The sequence below is a fragment of the Scyliorhinus canicula genome, chromosome 7 (genome assembly GCF_902713615.1).
Source record: "Scyliorhinus canicula chromosome 7, sScyCan1.1, whole genome shotgun sequence".
Classification (NCBI taxonomy): Eukaryota; Metazoa; Chordata; class Chondrichthyes; order Carcharhiniformes; family Scyliorhinidae; genus Scyliorhinus; species Scyliorhinus canicula.
In genome coordinates, this window is record NC_052152.1 from 170,122,066 (window position 1) to 170,137,917 (window position 15,852).

General features: G+C 39.9%; 1 protein-coding gene across 1 annotated transcript in view; it reads left to right on the plus strand.

Annotated features, from left to right (window-relative positions):
- The window catches only part of LOC119969530 (brefeldin A-inhibited guanine nucleotide-exchange protein 2-like), a 141,572-nt gene that overhangs the window by 82,029 nt on the left and 43,691 nt on the right, over positions 1 to 15,852 (plus strand). Inside the window, exons 12-22 of the mRNA XM_038803245.1 lie at positions 1,257 to 1,396; positions 2,222 to 2,330; positions 2,554 to 2,755; positions 6,227 to 6,338; positions 7,206 to 7,411; positions 7,552 to 7,636; positions 8,335 to 8,506; positions 10,029 to 10,180; positions 10,809 to 10,937; positions 12,836 to 12,994; positions 15,454 to 15,595. Coding sequence (XP_038659173.1) covers positions 1,257 to 1,396; positions 2,222 to 2,330; positions 2,554 to 2,755; positions 6,227 to 6,338; positions 7,206 to 7,411; positions 7,552 to 7,636; positions 8,335 to 8,506; positions 10,029 to 10,180; positions 10,809 to 10,937; positions 12,836 to 12,994; positions 15,454 to 15,595 — 1,608 coding nt within the window. The remainder of the gene's footprint in view (positions 1 to 1,256; positions 1,397 to 2,221; positions 2,331 to 2,553; positions 2,756 to 6,226; positions 6,339 to 7,205; positions 7,412 to 7,551; positions 7,637 to 8,334; positions 8,507 to 10,028; positions 10,181 to 10,808; positions 10,938 to 12,835; positions 12,995 to 15,453; positions 15,596 to 15,852) is intronic.

A 15,852-nucleotide genomic window follows, 5' to 3' on the forward strand; every position in this document is an offset into this window, starting at 1 on the left:
CATCCAATTTTAATAACTCTGTATAGGTTAAATCCAGATTAAAGTTACCATACAATATTGCTTAGGTGACCAATTCTGGGAAACATCGCTTCCGGGTTTAGCAAAGACGCAACACTGTGACTTTTAGAATAAAATAACTGCAATCTGCTATGCATCTAAATGGTAGCTGGAACAGGCCTCTGTTGCTCAGATCACAGATAGAACTGGCCTGCCTGATGGTTGGATGGAGAACAAGCCTGTTTTCCCACTGAGGGTGCTATCAGTTATACTTTGATATCCCACCCTGTGGATTCGGCTGTCAACATCTCTGAAAATCGTTTCCTTTTAGAAGCTATCATTTGTGTAACCCCACTGATCTCTGGTCAAACAACGTTTTTCATATGGCCATTCGCACGTCAATGTCTCCAGAAGCCTGCAGATCTTGTTACTGGACAAATCGGATCTCGTTATTCCTCGTGACATTTACCAGTCTGGTTACTTGGCTGTTATTTTGTTTTCATCCCAAATTCCCTGTTAATCTTGCTAATTTCCCAAATTCATAACACAAGTAGAATGTAAATCCAAAGATCAAGTTTATAAATGTATAAATTGATTAGCATTTGGCACTGGCCCAAGGGGACCATGTACGTTTTGAATTTGACAACAGGTCTTGAAAACCACCAACGTTTCCCAGAATATATGGGAAGGCAAGATAAAAAGATGCATCCAGTGAAAATCTTTTGTGTGCTTTCAGCTGGATCCAAGTGTGCTCAACCTAACATATTATAATTCAACTGCTTTAAAAGGTTGCAGCCTTTCTTGTATATGGCATCGTTTCAATGTAGAGTTGCTCCATTTCATTGGATATTTATGAACCTTTGAAGTAGCCGTAATATTTTATCATATGGAACTGCCGTATTTAGTTAAACTGAGATTACATTTCTTGACTATCTGATATGCTGTATGCAGTGTTCCCTCCAAGCTTCTTGGGTGCTTTGCAGTGCAGCAATCTAGAATGTAAAGAGCAGGGAACAATCACGCTGTTCACAAGCAATGTTTCTTTTAAGGTGCATGCATTCTAAGCAGCAAGACTGTCTTAAAGGGCTGCACAATATAAAAAACAGGCCAAGCACAGCAAAACAGAAATTAGAGGGAAAATTTTCTGTAGGCACTATCCTGTATACATTTTATCACTTGCATATTAGCTTCCTGAGTTTGAAAAAACTACTGGGCGATAGGCAATTGTCAGATTAAATTTCTATCTTTGTACACTTCAGATGCTCAGTGCGTAGTGGATATTTATGTGAACTATGATTGTGATTTAAATGCTGCGAATATATTTGAGCGCCTTGTGAATGACTTGTCAAAAATTGCTCAGGGACGAAGTGGTCAGGAGTTGGGGATGACGCCTTTGCAGGTGAGTTTATCAGAATAATATTGTAACATTAATGGCCTGTTGTAATCCAGATCTTGTCATTGCGATGTTTAAGCTGTTTGATCCATGAACCTTCCAGACTCCTTTTTTCAAAATAATGCATTTTAGGATAATTGTTTAATATGATTGTATCCATTGGGTAGTCTTTTTGGAAGGAGCTAAATTTATGCAGGGGCTATGTGTTTCTGACCATAAATATTGTTACGATCAGGTGAGGATGGGTTGAATGACTTCCCTCTTTTCCTCTCTCATTTGATAGCAACAGGTTTTTTTTTAAGGATATATTTGCCAAGTCCATGTTTTTCCCTGGTGTAGTTCAGATGATATTCAGACAAAATTGGAAATTTGGATTCAAGGTTACAGCAATTGTCTTGCTACTGCATGCCTATTTGCTAGGTTTTCCAGTGAAAAGCAGAGCTGTTTAGTACCTGTTAATTTACGTATTTTTTTTAGGAAAGATCATACATTGAAGCTATGTAACCCACTAAAAAGTGTCAAGAGGAATGCTCCTCTTCAACATCAAATTATTAAACGTAAATCACTTTTCAGTTTAAGTCCGTATATCATGCCCTCAGTCAAGTACAAGAAGCAAAGTAAGAGTTTATGGCTGTTTTTCAGATTATATTTGTCTTTTTAAAGACAAGGGGGTGAAGGGGTAGGCAGAATTGTGGGATTGAAGTGGCAATCCGATCAGCCATGATCTTATTGAATGGTGGAGCAGGCTTGAGGGCTGGGTGGATTACTCCTAATTTGAATGTTCATATGTAGCATATCCAACTGAGGAGATGTTGTTTATTTAATTTCCAGGAACTGAGTCTTAGAAAGAAAGGGCTGGAATGTTTGGTTTCCATCCTGAAATGCATGGTCGAATGGAGTAAAGATCTATATATAAATCCAAACCATCAGACTAATCTTGGTAAGTTAGCAAACATGTGTGTGAACATTTTCTGCTGTCTGTTTTATGAAGTCTATTCATAAAAAGTTATATTCACTTATAGCATTTTTGTTATGTTCACTTTTAGCATTTATCATTAATTATGGAAGCTTAAACATGCGTATAAGTCATGAAAATTTTTAAACTGAAGCTGGAATTAGCAAAAAATGCAGCTAAAATCTCCTGTTCTTAAATGAATTTGTAGGTCAAGAGAAGCCGTCCGAGCAAGATAACAACGAAGGCAAACATGCAGATGCTATGCGCAGACGAGGGAGTACAAATTCCTTTGACTCCACTGTATCATCCGGTGTTGGGAGTATTAGTACTCAGACGTCTGCAGCAGATGATCCTGAGCAATTTGAAGTCCTGAAACAACAGAAGGATATTATTGAACAAGGAATAGATCTGTAGGTTCACAAATATAATATGCCGATTTGAATATATGTCATGCTTTAAGTCTTTCTCTGTTGTTTTGCAGAGCTTCTTCAAATTAATGTATATACCACCCTTTCAGCTGCCAGGATTTACAAATTAAGGTTATGAAGAAGAAAATTGACTAACCAAGTTACACTTTTGAGCATAGAAATTGAGAATGAGAAGAGGCCATTTAACCCATCAAGCCTGGAATGATAATTTTATTGCAGCTTTTCTGTCACATCACAACCCAGAACCTCTTCAATAATGTAATAATAGGCATACACTATTCCTTCTGGAATTCAGTTCTGCTAATATTTACTGAAAATCACATGAGCATGTGCCAAAACATAAAGATCATTGCACATGTAGAATTCTGTGTAATAGTGGCAGCACGGTGGGCAGTAGTTAACACTGCTGCCTCATGGAGCCGAGGACCCAGGTTCAATCTCAGCCCCGAGTCAATGTCCGTGTGGAGTTTGCACATTCTCCCCATGGGCGGCATGGTAGCACAATGATTAGCACTGTTGCTTCAGAGAGCTAGGGTCCCAGGTTCGATTGCCGGCTTGGGTCACAGTCTGTGCAGAGTCTGCATGTTCTCCCTGTGTCTGTGTGGGTTTTCTCCGGGTCGTCCCACAAATCCCAAAAGACGTGCTGTCAGGTAATTTGGACATTCTGAATTCTTCCTCTGTGTACCCGAACAGGTGCCGGAATGTGGCAACGAGTGGCTTTTCACAGTAACTTCATTGCAGTGTTAATGTTAGCTACTTGTGACAGTAAAAACAATATTAAAACAGTAAAAACAGTATTAAAAACAAATATCTACGTGGGTCTCACCCCCACAATCCAAAGATGTCCAAGGGAGGTGGATTGGCCACGCTAAATTGCCCCTTAATTGGAAGAAAAAATAATTGGACACTTTAAATTTTTTAAAAAGGGGGAAAAAAAAATTCTGTGTCATCATTGAAGCGGAAGGAAAATGCTGAACTTGTAGAATTAGAAAATCCCTACCGGAGGCCATTCGACCCATCAAGCTTGTACTGGCCCTCTGAAAAAGCACCCTATCTAGACACATACCCTCACCCTATCCCCATAACCCCACCTAGCCTTTTGGACACTAAGGAGCATTTTATCATGGCCAATCCATCTAACTTGTACATCTTTGGATCGTGGGAGGAAACCGGAGCATCCAGAGGAAACCCACGCAGACACTGGGAGAACATATAACCTCCACACAGACAGGCACCGAAGGCTGGAATTGAACCTGGGTCCCTGGTGCTCTGAGGCAGCAGTGCTAACCACTGTGCCACGTGCCAACCCGACTGGCGTTACATTCCCTTTTCAAGACCCCCTTGTTTGGAAATTAAGATTTGAAGGAATTCAATCATTGTTATGCGCCATTAGGACCAGAGGACAGGAGTTTCTTCTCGGTTTTGCTGATTTTGAGTGAAATTTGCTCAGTCAGCTGAACTAGCACAAAGCACTGATGAAAATCAAGGCCCAGGTCTAACTATTCACTATTGTGAATTTCTGTTCATTGCCCCTGTTTACAAACCTTCAAGTTGGCTTTTAAAATTGCTTTTTTTTAAAAAAGTGTAAGTATACTATTAGATATATTTTAAAGCTTTATTTTCATTCACTGTGCACCAATGTAACTGTGAATAGTTCTGAACGCTCCTTAACATTTCTAGCTATTTAGAATCCACTTACTCACAGGTGATGGACGAGGCACAACTTGATATAAATATAGAAATGCTTTGAGATGTATAAATAAAATTGCATCAGGTCACCATTCAAATTTATGTAAGAATATTTATCAGTGCAAACTTGAAAAGAAATTCCAACCCGATGGCCCGAGTAGAAGGTTTGAGGACGAGTGCATCTGTTTGAGAAGTTACTTGAGCAAAAAAAAACACTTATTAGCAAACTGTAATAGTGTGAAATAGTAGAAGGATTTGTTCGATGATTAGCAGTTTGACAAACACAATGTAAGTGGAACTATCCTCGTAGCAGCTGATGTGATTCGTCCAATGGAATGGTTTTATTAGTTCCGAAGACATCTGTACACTGGACATCAAGCCAGAATTTAGAGCCAGACCTCTGTTTGCCAGGACTTCCTGAGATGGGATATGAGCCATCAATCTTTTGACTTGGAGGTGAAATGCTGCCCACGGTTTCCTCTGGTTCATGCATTCATCCCTATTTTTAGGACAGAAACTTAATTTCCGAACCATTCCTTCAAAACAAAATCAAGCTATTTTATTAATATCTCAATAGCCCTCAATCCTAGTGCTCCACAGATATTGATCCATCCTTATTAAAATGCTGCTTGACCCATAATGAATCACCTATTATGAGAATGACAATATATATTTTTGCAAGCATACTGTTGGCATCCAATGTGATGAGCATTTGGATGCTTATTCCTCTTCTTTTTTTTTTGATTGAACCTGATGCAATTGAGTTGTATTGTCTCATCTACATATGGCAGAACCAGTCGTTAGTATTGCAAATTCCAAAACATAATTTGCCACTCTGAAAATTAGTTATAGCAGTGTTTGAAGACAAAATGCTCATGGTTTTGATGATCTGAACAGTAAAAACATGGTCAGTTTTCCCTCACAAATTGCTACAACTAATTTTTGTATTTCTCCACAGTTGCCCAGAGGTAATAGTGTGAAATAGTAGAGGATTTGCAGGCTGATTTAAAAGTCTGACGGGCACCATGTAATGTAACTGCCTTGGTACCAGCAGTCTGGGTGTTTAGTCCAATGATTTACCTTGACTCGCAGGTTGGCACATTACACTAGTAGAATTTAAACTAGGTGGATATAGATAAAAACTGTATATGTTTTGATATAACGAGCATGAGCAACCAGCTGGATCAGGGCAAATTGTCCCAAGATTGTTTTCAATTGTAGGTAAATGAGGGGCATAAATTAAGGGTGATCACTGGAAGAATGAAGAGGTTCATTAAAATATTAAAAAACAAGTGGATTCTAAGGCTGCGTCTAATATCTTTCCAAAAAGAATCGGATGAGTATTTGAAAAGCAAAAAATGAAGTGATTCAGCAAAATTAGATTAGAATAGATAATTCTCCTTGAAGAGTTGACATCAGGGCATGCACAAAAGGCCAGACAGCATCTTGTGGTACAAGTACAATGATTTACAATGAAACACGAGCATTTGCACCTTGCTGCTGTGATAATGTATAGTTCTTGGTTATTGACTGAAATGTTATTGGCTTCAGTTTCAGCTTTCAGCATGTTCTAAAACTCCCTGCCAACACAATATACAGTAAGCTGACATGCAGCTTTGATTTGCAAGCATTGAATACATGTCATTGTTGTTCTCATCTCCAATCCTTGTGTATATATACAAAGCATATTTTGTGCATCTGCTGTCCGCAGTATTTTTTGTAGAATATTAGTGATGGTAGTAACCCTGCATTTTTTGTCTTTAGGTTCAACAGAAAACCAAAGAGAGGTATACAGTACTTGCAAGAGCAAGGAATGTTGGGCACGACAGCTGAAGACATTGCACAGTTTCTTCAACAGGAAGAAAGATTAGATTCAGTAAGATTTATATTAGTGAGACATGGATAAAAATTCTTAGTTCTTCTTGGCCATTGGTGATTTTTCCATTTCTGTTCTCTATGTTTCTTGAATACGCATGTTACTGAAAACATAATGATCCCCGTGTCCTAAAATGCAAAATAGAACAAATTACAGAATACAATAATTTTTCCTTCTCCTCTTGGATTGGAATGCATGCTTATTATTCTCGAGCATAAAAATCACAATCATCTGAAGATCATATTGGGTTAGCGTTGTTTTCAGGCTGAAAATTGAGACAGCTGCTAATTTAATTCATCATACATAAACCTACAGCTATAACTAAAATGGAAAATATTTAAAAACTCTCCCTCCCATGTAATTTATATTTTGTAAGCACGATTGCATGATTGCGGATGCGTGTTGATTAGGCTACAGGTCGGTAATTCAGTTTGATGGTCGCATTTAATTATGAATGGGGGAGAAAGTTGTTGTGACAATCACATGAAGATGAAATGAATAGATGTCTGTACTTGATATGTTGTATATTTTATAAGAATGCCTGCTCCTGAGATTGGGGTTATCTCAATAATTTCCCCTGCGAATGTGCCTCTGTTTCAATTTAACTATCCCCCGCCATGCACTTCCCATGAACTCCACTTCACTGCTTGGTTGCGGCAAATATTTATTTTTATTTGAAATACAAATACTATGATTGAAGGATCTTATCCTGGAGTATTCTTTTAATTATTCCAACGTGAATCTAACACTATATTGAATGTGAATTGAAAGAATCATCCGTCTCACTTTTTAGTGTTGTAATTTTAGGATGAATTTTTAATATAGTACCAAAGCTTCAAACTTAGCATAATTTATGTACTTTCACAGAGCCAAGTAGGTGAGTTCCTCGGGGAGAACAGCAAGTTCAACAAGGAGGTGATGTACACTTATGTTGACCAACTGGATTTCTGTGAGAAGGATTTTGTCTCAGCACTTCGTATATACCTTGAAGGATTTCGTCTGCCTGGAGAAGCGCAGAAAATTGATCGACTCATGGAAAAATTTGCAGCTAGATATTTGGAGTGTAATCAAGGGTAAATTCTGCAAGTAAACTCTTCATATTTTAAAATTAGAACTGGGTATAGTTTTTCATATATTGTACTTGGAAAGTTTTGAACATTTATTTAATTAAGCATTGCATTTTTGCCCCCCCCCCCCCCGCTCCCCCTCCCAGACAGACACTGTTTGCAAGTGCTGATTCGGCATATGTTCTGGCCTACTCTATTATAATGCTGACAACGGATCTTCATAGCCCTCAGGTAACTTACTTCAGGAGAAAATGTCCTGTGAACTGAAGATTTTATTTTGTGTTGTGACTGCTGATTTTCCTGAATGACACACAGATGAGGGATTCGCATTTGGATTAATTTGGGTTTGGGATTTGGACTCCATCTCTCTTCTGACCCTTCCCAAAGATGAATATTCCCCATGCAGCATGACGATGAAAACAATATTTTCATTCCTCTCCCATTGTATGCTCAGATTGGGCATTATTGAATATTGAAACTGGAATTATGTTACTCCACAAAACAAAATCTTCTAATATTGTGAAGAATGGATTGAACTTTCACCTTCGGTAGGTCTGCTACCACCCATTTTATGCCATCAGTCAAGGTTCAAGATTTCCCCCAGTTCTGTTAGCATTTTTATTCCCCTTGTTTCTGTTGCTAAAGATACCGCAGTGAGTGTTAGGCCACTGGAAGGAACATCAAAATAATAAGATACAGAAGAAAGAAGAGTCATATGGACCCGAAATGTCAACTCTTTTTATCTCTCCACAGCTGTTGCGTTTATCCAGCATTTTCTGTTTTTATAACAAACTTTATGTAGCTGTTTCAAGACCTCCTCCTAAAGCAAAGTAATAAGGTTTTATTGAGAAACTTGATTCAAGAGGCAGATAAGATATCAATATTTTAAGTAACATTGCAAGACTTACATTACCTAATGTATTGAATAGGTAAAGAACAAAATGACCAAAGAACAGTACATAAAAATGAATCGTGGTATCCATGACAGCAAAGATCTGCCAGAAGAATACCTGTCTTCCATTTATGATGAGATTGCAGGGAAAAAAATTGCCATGAAAGAGACAAAAGAATTTTCAATCACACCAAAGTCTACTAAACCAAGTAAGTCAGGCATGTTTAATTGTAGCAGTTTCAATACACTGGCTGCTAAATATGGAACACAGTGCACTGGTACTTCATAATCCTCCCAAAATAAGTGTTTATTAGATGCCATAGTCTTTTGTTAGATCTTAGAAATATTGTGTATGGGTCTCAACCACTAATGCAAGTTAGGGTTTATATGAAGACAACTTTTGTTTTTGTGTATGTTGTATTAAAGCCTCATTAGAAACTGATTGTGTTATTGACCTGCATTCACAATTTTCTGGAGTGACTTAAAGACGTAAATTGGTGTACATGTAAAACACGATACATTGGATATATGTGCAGGCACATCACAAAAATGCACTAGTCTCCAGAAATGCAAGAATCAACATTCTGAAGGCTGCCATTGAGCAGAAACTGCACTAAATATGCCAGTTAAATACTGTGGCTACAAGAACAGGTCAGAGGTTGGGAATTCTGCAAAGAGTAACTCCTCTCCTGACTCCCTAAATCCTGCCCACCATCTACAAGGCACACGTCAAGAGTGTTTGGTATACTCTCCACTTGCCTGGATGAGTGCGGCTCCAACAACACTCGAGAAGCTTGAAACCATCCAGGACAAAGCAACCTGCTTGATTGGCACCTCATCCACCACCTTCAATGTTCAATCCCTCCACCACCGACCGACAGTGGCAGGAGTGTGTACCATCTACAAGATGCACTGCAGGAATTCACCAAGGCTCCTCCAAAAGCACCTTCCAAACCCGGGACCTCTCACACCAGGAAGGATAAAAGCAGCATTTGAATGGGAACACCACCACCTGCAAGTTTCCTCTCAAATCGCACGTAGTCCTGACTTGGGACAATATCACCGTTCCTTTTTTTGCTCTGTTAAAACTCTGGAACTCCCTTTCTAACAGCACTGTGGGTATTCCTATAACACACTGACTGCAACGGCTCATGAAGGCAGCACACCATAATTACAAATGGGCTATTTGGCCTCGCAAACGTTGCCCGTATCCAATGAACCAATAAAAAACTTGAAAAATCACTCATTGGAGTTTAGTGATATGTGAATCGGGTGATTTAGCTTACACAAAACAAATGTTTGGTTGTTAAGCGACTTAAATTTAAGACCACCATCGTAGTATGTCAAGTAAACTGGTCATCCATAATTGTAATTTTCTTACTTCTGACCTCTGTGTACAACCGGAATAACAAGGAAACCCCCAATTTGGCAACTCAGCAAATAAGTTCAAAGTCATGTGTCACACTATTCTTTTTACAGGAATTCAGCCTCCCCCCTGAAACAGCTGGCAGTCCTAAATGGGCTGCATGGAATAAGTCCAAGTCAATAGTGATTCAGTTAATTGTTCAGTTGACTTTAGTTTCATGCTTGTGGTTAATAACACTATTTGAAGCCTTGATTGGATTAATGTGTTGTGACTTACTGAGAAATCTTTGCATGAATTTTACTTAACAGTGATATAAAAATGAGATGATTGAGTACTGATTTTCTTTGATCATTTTTGACTTGTAGGTGTAGCCACTGAAAAACAGAGAAGGCTGCTGTATAATCTTGAGATGGAGCAAATGGCAAAAACTGCCAAGGTCCTGATGGAGGCAGTGAGTCATGCACAGGCACCATTTACCAGTGCTACACATCTTGAACATGTCAGACCAATGTTTAAAGTAAGTTTGTTGCTAAATCGCAAATTAGTATTCCCCCGTGACATGACTAACAGGGATCACACAAAAGTTTGCAACTGACTGGAAATGTTGAATACATGTTGTAGCTCCAATGTTTTTGTTGCGAAGTAATTAAGTTGTTTGAATTGAAGTTATTCAGTTGATGGTTATTTAATTATGGGTGTGCTGCACTAAGGTACCGTGTTCAGACTATTTGCTTCACTAGAACAGTGGAAAATCTATGAGCAGGAGGTTTACATACAACACTAATTCAATTCTGGAAGCAGATTGCCCACTTTCATTTTGCAGCAGTGGTGAAAACAGTTTCCCAAAGCAGAAAACGCACTTTGACATCAGAGTGCAGTTTTGATCCTCATTTTAGAGGGAAATGTGCTTCATTTTACTGGAGCAAACGTTTAAATGTATGTTTTGCGTTGTTATGCAGTAGCGTTTTGGTTTCCAAGCTTTCATTTAAAAAAAACACATAAATGGACACTTTGTTTTTGAGTAACTGTTTTCGTCCTGTTGCTCTCAATGAAATGGTTTTCAATTTAGGGGTAATGACATCGACATTACCCCATAATTATGAAAGACGGACAATAGCACTCAACATCTGTATATTTCTGTTCAGCTGGCATGGACACCACTATTGGCAGCATTCAGTGTTGGCTTGCAAGACTGTGATGATCCTGACGTGGCCTTCCTTTGTCTGGAAGGCATCCGATGTGCAATTAGGATAGCCTGCATTTTTGGCATGCAGGTATGTATTTACATTTCTTCAACTTGAATGCTGTATTAATTTGGAATTGTAGGATTTTCCTTTAAACCTTCATCTGAGTTTTGCATATAATGGGTGAAATCTTTGCTCTTAGGATAAGAGTGTGAGTCCTTACTGTTTCTAGGCCCCAAAAACTCTTTTGCTGTCAAGGTGCCTGTTGGGGAGAGGTCAGGAGGTTTTAGTGAGGAAACCCCAGAGTTTAGAACCTAGACATTTCATGGCATAGCTGCCAGTGAATGTGCACAAGAAATCAGGGATGCACAAGAGGCTACCAGTGGCGGTGCAAAGAAAGTGAGGAATGTGTAAGTTGAAAAAATGCACAGTTTTCAGGCGTAATCGATCTGGAGGTGGATAAGGAGGGTGAGTCTATGGGGAGATTTGAACACCAGGATCATTTTAAAATTAAGACATCAGTGACCATTGTGGGCTGGTAAACAAAGGGCTGATGGGCGAGCACAACTTAGGGTGTCTTTAGATTTGGGTAGCAAGGTTTTGGATGAGCACACACATGGAGGATGGAAAATCACAATCACAGAATAATACAATGCAGAAGATGGCATTTGGCCCATCGAGCCTGCACCAGCACATGAAAGACACCTGACTGCCTACCTAATCCCAGTTGTCAGCACTTGGCCCATCGCCTTGAATATTATGACGTGCCAAGTACTCATCGAGGTACTTTTTAAAGGATGTGAAGCAACCCGCCTTCCAGGCGGCGTATTCCAGACTGTCACCACCCTCTGGGTAAAAAGGTTTTCTCTTAAATCCACTCCTAAACTTCCTGCCCCACCTTGAACTTGTGTCCCCTCGTAACTGACCTTTCAACTAAGGGAAACAGCTGCTCCCTATCCACCCTGTCCGTGCCCCTCATAATCTTGTACACCTCGATGAAGTTACCCCTCAGTATTCTCTGCTCTAGCAAAACCAACCCAATCCTATCCAACCTCTCTTCAGAACTTAAATGTTCCATTCCAATGCAATCACTTCCTTCCAATAACGTGGCAACCGGAATTGCACACAGTACTCCAGCTGTGGCCTCACAAAAGTTCTATATGACTCCAACATGACCTCCCTGCTTTTGTAATCTATCCCTCGATTGATAAAGGCAACTATACCATATGCCTTTTTCACCACCTATTAACCTGCCCTTCTGCCTTCAGAAATCTATGGACAAACACTCCAAGGTCCCTTTGTTCCTCGGAACCTCCCAGTGTCAGGCCATTAATTGAATACTTCATTGTCAAATTACTCCCTCCAAAGTGTACCATCTCACTTGTCCGGGTTAAATTCCATTTGCCACTGTTCTGCCCATTAGACATCCCGCCTATATCTCACTGTACCCCAAAGGGTTGGTCAGGAGAGCATTGGAATGATCAAGTCTGTAGCTCAGAAAAGCATGGAAAAGTTTTCAACAGTAGATATGATAAGACGGAGTGGAGGTTTACGTTATGGCATTGTAAGCAGGTGATGTTTTTGTAGTGCTGAACATATGGGGTCAGAAACTCAGCTCCCACTTAAATAATGAGTTTGAAATCAATCTTGTTTTGACATGAGACCTTGGCCAGGGAGAAGGATGAATTAGGTGGTGAAGGAACAGAATTTGAAACGAGGGCTAAAGCAATGGCTTTGTTTTGTCATTATTTAATTGATCAAAATTGGGGCTCATCTCGGACTGGATGTTGGCCAAACAGGCTGTTATTCTTGTCTGGATTTAGAAAAATAGATCCAAATTAAAAGAAGGTTCCAGTGTAAATTTATTTTTGTTTCTTTTCATTATACAAGCAGGGAAGTTTAAGAATGTAAACATAGTTTTCTTTTAGTATAGCTAAGCCTACATTTGATGTGGAATAAAATCTGCTACTTGTGCATCATTTGTGTAGATTGAACGAGATGCCTATGTTCAAGCTCTGGCCCGTTTTACACTATTGACAGCAAGTTCTGGCATCACTGAAATGAAGCAGAAGAACATAGATACTATTAAGACACTTATTACTGTGGCACACACCGATGGCAACTACCTTGGAAATTCTTGGCATGAGGTAAATATTCTGAGAGGTGCTATTTTTTCTTGAAGTTCCTTTGCCATAATTGCTCCATTAATCAATGAGTAAAGATAAATGAGCAGAAAGATTGATTCCTTATACAGTGCATGATGTCGGCACTTCACATTGATTAGAATTGACTCCAAGCTTGTTACCTTCCCTGTTGTTTTCCTCCCTGCACCTGTAGTTTTTAAAATTATCCAAATCACAAAAGGGAAGTAACCAAGTAGCAAAATATACATATAAGCATACATACAAAGTTGGGCCTTTGTTGAAATTTTCTTTACAATTGCTAATGGCTTTCCCCCAGTTAGTTGCCTGTTTAATTATTAGCAACTCCCAGATGCTATCAAAGTAGTAACTAAACGTCTGGTTGGCATGAGTATCTATTTGTGTTATATGGAAGAACCTTGGTGCCTTGAAAGTAATATAAAGCAGGAGGGTTAGCCTCCTTCATGTCAGCATTTTTCCTTTCTAATGTTTAATCATAGGTAGAACCATCATCGAATTTACAGTGCAGAAGGAGGTGATTCGGACCTCCGAGTCTACGGCCCTTGGAAAGAGCACCCTACTTAAACTCACACTTTCACCCTATCCCAGTAACCACATCTAACCTTTATGGACACGAAGGGCAATTTAGCGTGGCCAATTCACCTAACCTGCATATCTTCAGACTGTGGGAGGAAACCGGAGCACACAGAGGAAACCCAGGTAGAAACAGGGACAATGTGCTGACTCCGCACAGACAGTGACCCAAGCCGGGAATCGAACTTGGGACTGTGGAGCAGTGAAACAACAGTGCTAACCACTGTGCTCCCGTGCTGTCAGTCATTTAATGATGGAGTTGGACTACTAATTCTGAGAGATTGTAATAGTTCAGTATTCTCTATCAATTTGAAACATCGAGAGAAAGTGCATGCATTAGTGCATAACGCACTGCTTTTAGGCTTTTTTTAATAAACATTTTATTGAGGTATTTATGGTTTTATAACAGTAACAGAAGAAACAGTGTATATACAATTCTAAACATAGTGCAAAAGCCGTCTTCCTCTCTCACAGGTTCCACCTTTTCTAACCCCCTACTCTACATTAAACTGGCCCCACTGTCGTGTCCCCCCCCCCCACTCTTGTTTTCAGCACCTTGGATATAACATCCGCAAATCCCTGCCAGAATCCCCTAAGCTTCGGGCTTGCCCAGAACATATGAACATGGTTCGCTGGTCCTCCCGCACACCTTGCGCACTTGTCTTCCACCCCAAAGAACCTGCTCATCCGGGCCACTGTCATGTGAGCCCGGTGAACTACCTTAAATTGTATCAGGCTGAGCCTGGCACATGTTGTGGAAGCATTGACTCTGCTCAACGCATCCGCCCAGAGACCATCCTCTAACTCTCCTCCTAACTACTTCTCCCATTTGTGTTTCAGCTCCTCGGTCTGTGTTTCCTCTGACCCCAAAAGCTTCTTATAAATGCCCGAAGCCTTCCCTTCTCCCAGCCACACTCTGGAAACTACCCTGTCTTGTATCCCCCTTGGTGGAAGGAGCGGGAAGGTTGAGACCTGCCTGCGTAGGAAGTCCCGTGCCTGCAGGTACCTAAATTCATTCCCTCCTGTCAGTTCAAATTTCACCTCCAACTCCCTCAAGCTGGAAAAGCTCCCCTCCATAAACACATCGCCCATCCTCTCGATCCCTGCTCTCTGGCATCTCCGGAACCCTCCATCTAAGCTCCCCGGGGCAAACTGGTGATTATTGCAAATTGGAGACCAGACCGAAGCTCCCTCTGCTTCCACATGTTCTCCTCCATTGCCCCCAGACTCTCAGGGCCACGACCATCATGGGGCTGGTGGAGTAGTGTGCTGGCGGGAACGGCAGAGGCGCCGTTACCAACGCCCCCAAACTAGCGCCCTTACAAGATGCCGCCTCTACTCGCTCCCCCAATCACCTTTCCTGCCCCCTTGCCTGGATCGCAAACATTCGCTTTTCCCCATGTTCAATTTGTAACTCGACGCTTTTAGGCTTGAAGTAGCCATTTTCTGTGTGAAAATTTCTGATATTGCCCTTTTTCAGTATTGATCTCCTTGCATGTTGTGGTTGCCATTTCAGTCATTGGTAGTACAGTGAACATTACTGATAACTCTATGATTGAAATACTTCCACTTTCCATCATGTTTGACTTTTTGCTTACAGTTGGTCTAATTTTACGACAGATGCACATGTTGCTGAAAGCTGAATTTCTGGAGAAGAAACTTTTAATGGGCAAAAGGACTTTGTATTTTATATGTTCACTTCAGGATATAAATAGCAACAGAACTAAATATTTTTTCACAATCAAAATGTAAATGTTCTAATAATTTTGGAGGAACAGGAATGCAAGAAGTCCAAGTAATGCAACCTTTTTAAAAAAAAACAAAAAAAAGAACAAGATAACCTTTTGGATTTCTAATGTTTGTGTTTCTAGATCCTGAAGTGCATTAGCCAGCTGGAGCTGGCACAGTTGATAGGTACAGGGGTGAAGACTAAATATGTTTCTGGTTCTCTGCGAGCTAAAGATGGGTTCACAGGAAGTTCTGGAACTGGAGGAGAAGAATTCTTAGGACTAGGTAAAATTAACAATGGTTAAACTGTTGTGAGGTAAAATTAACAATGGTTAAGCTGTGTAGATGATGTATCAAATGCTTTGAATTTTTTCTGTTGAATTCTTTGAATACAAATGCGAATTGTTAACTTAAATGTGATCTTGTATTTTGTGAATAAATGCATTTTTGTGTTTTGATTTTTAGTTACCACACAGCAGTCATGGAATAAACTAAGTTTACTTATGTCTTTAAGTCAGGGTATCTTATCTATTTATTCAAAT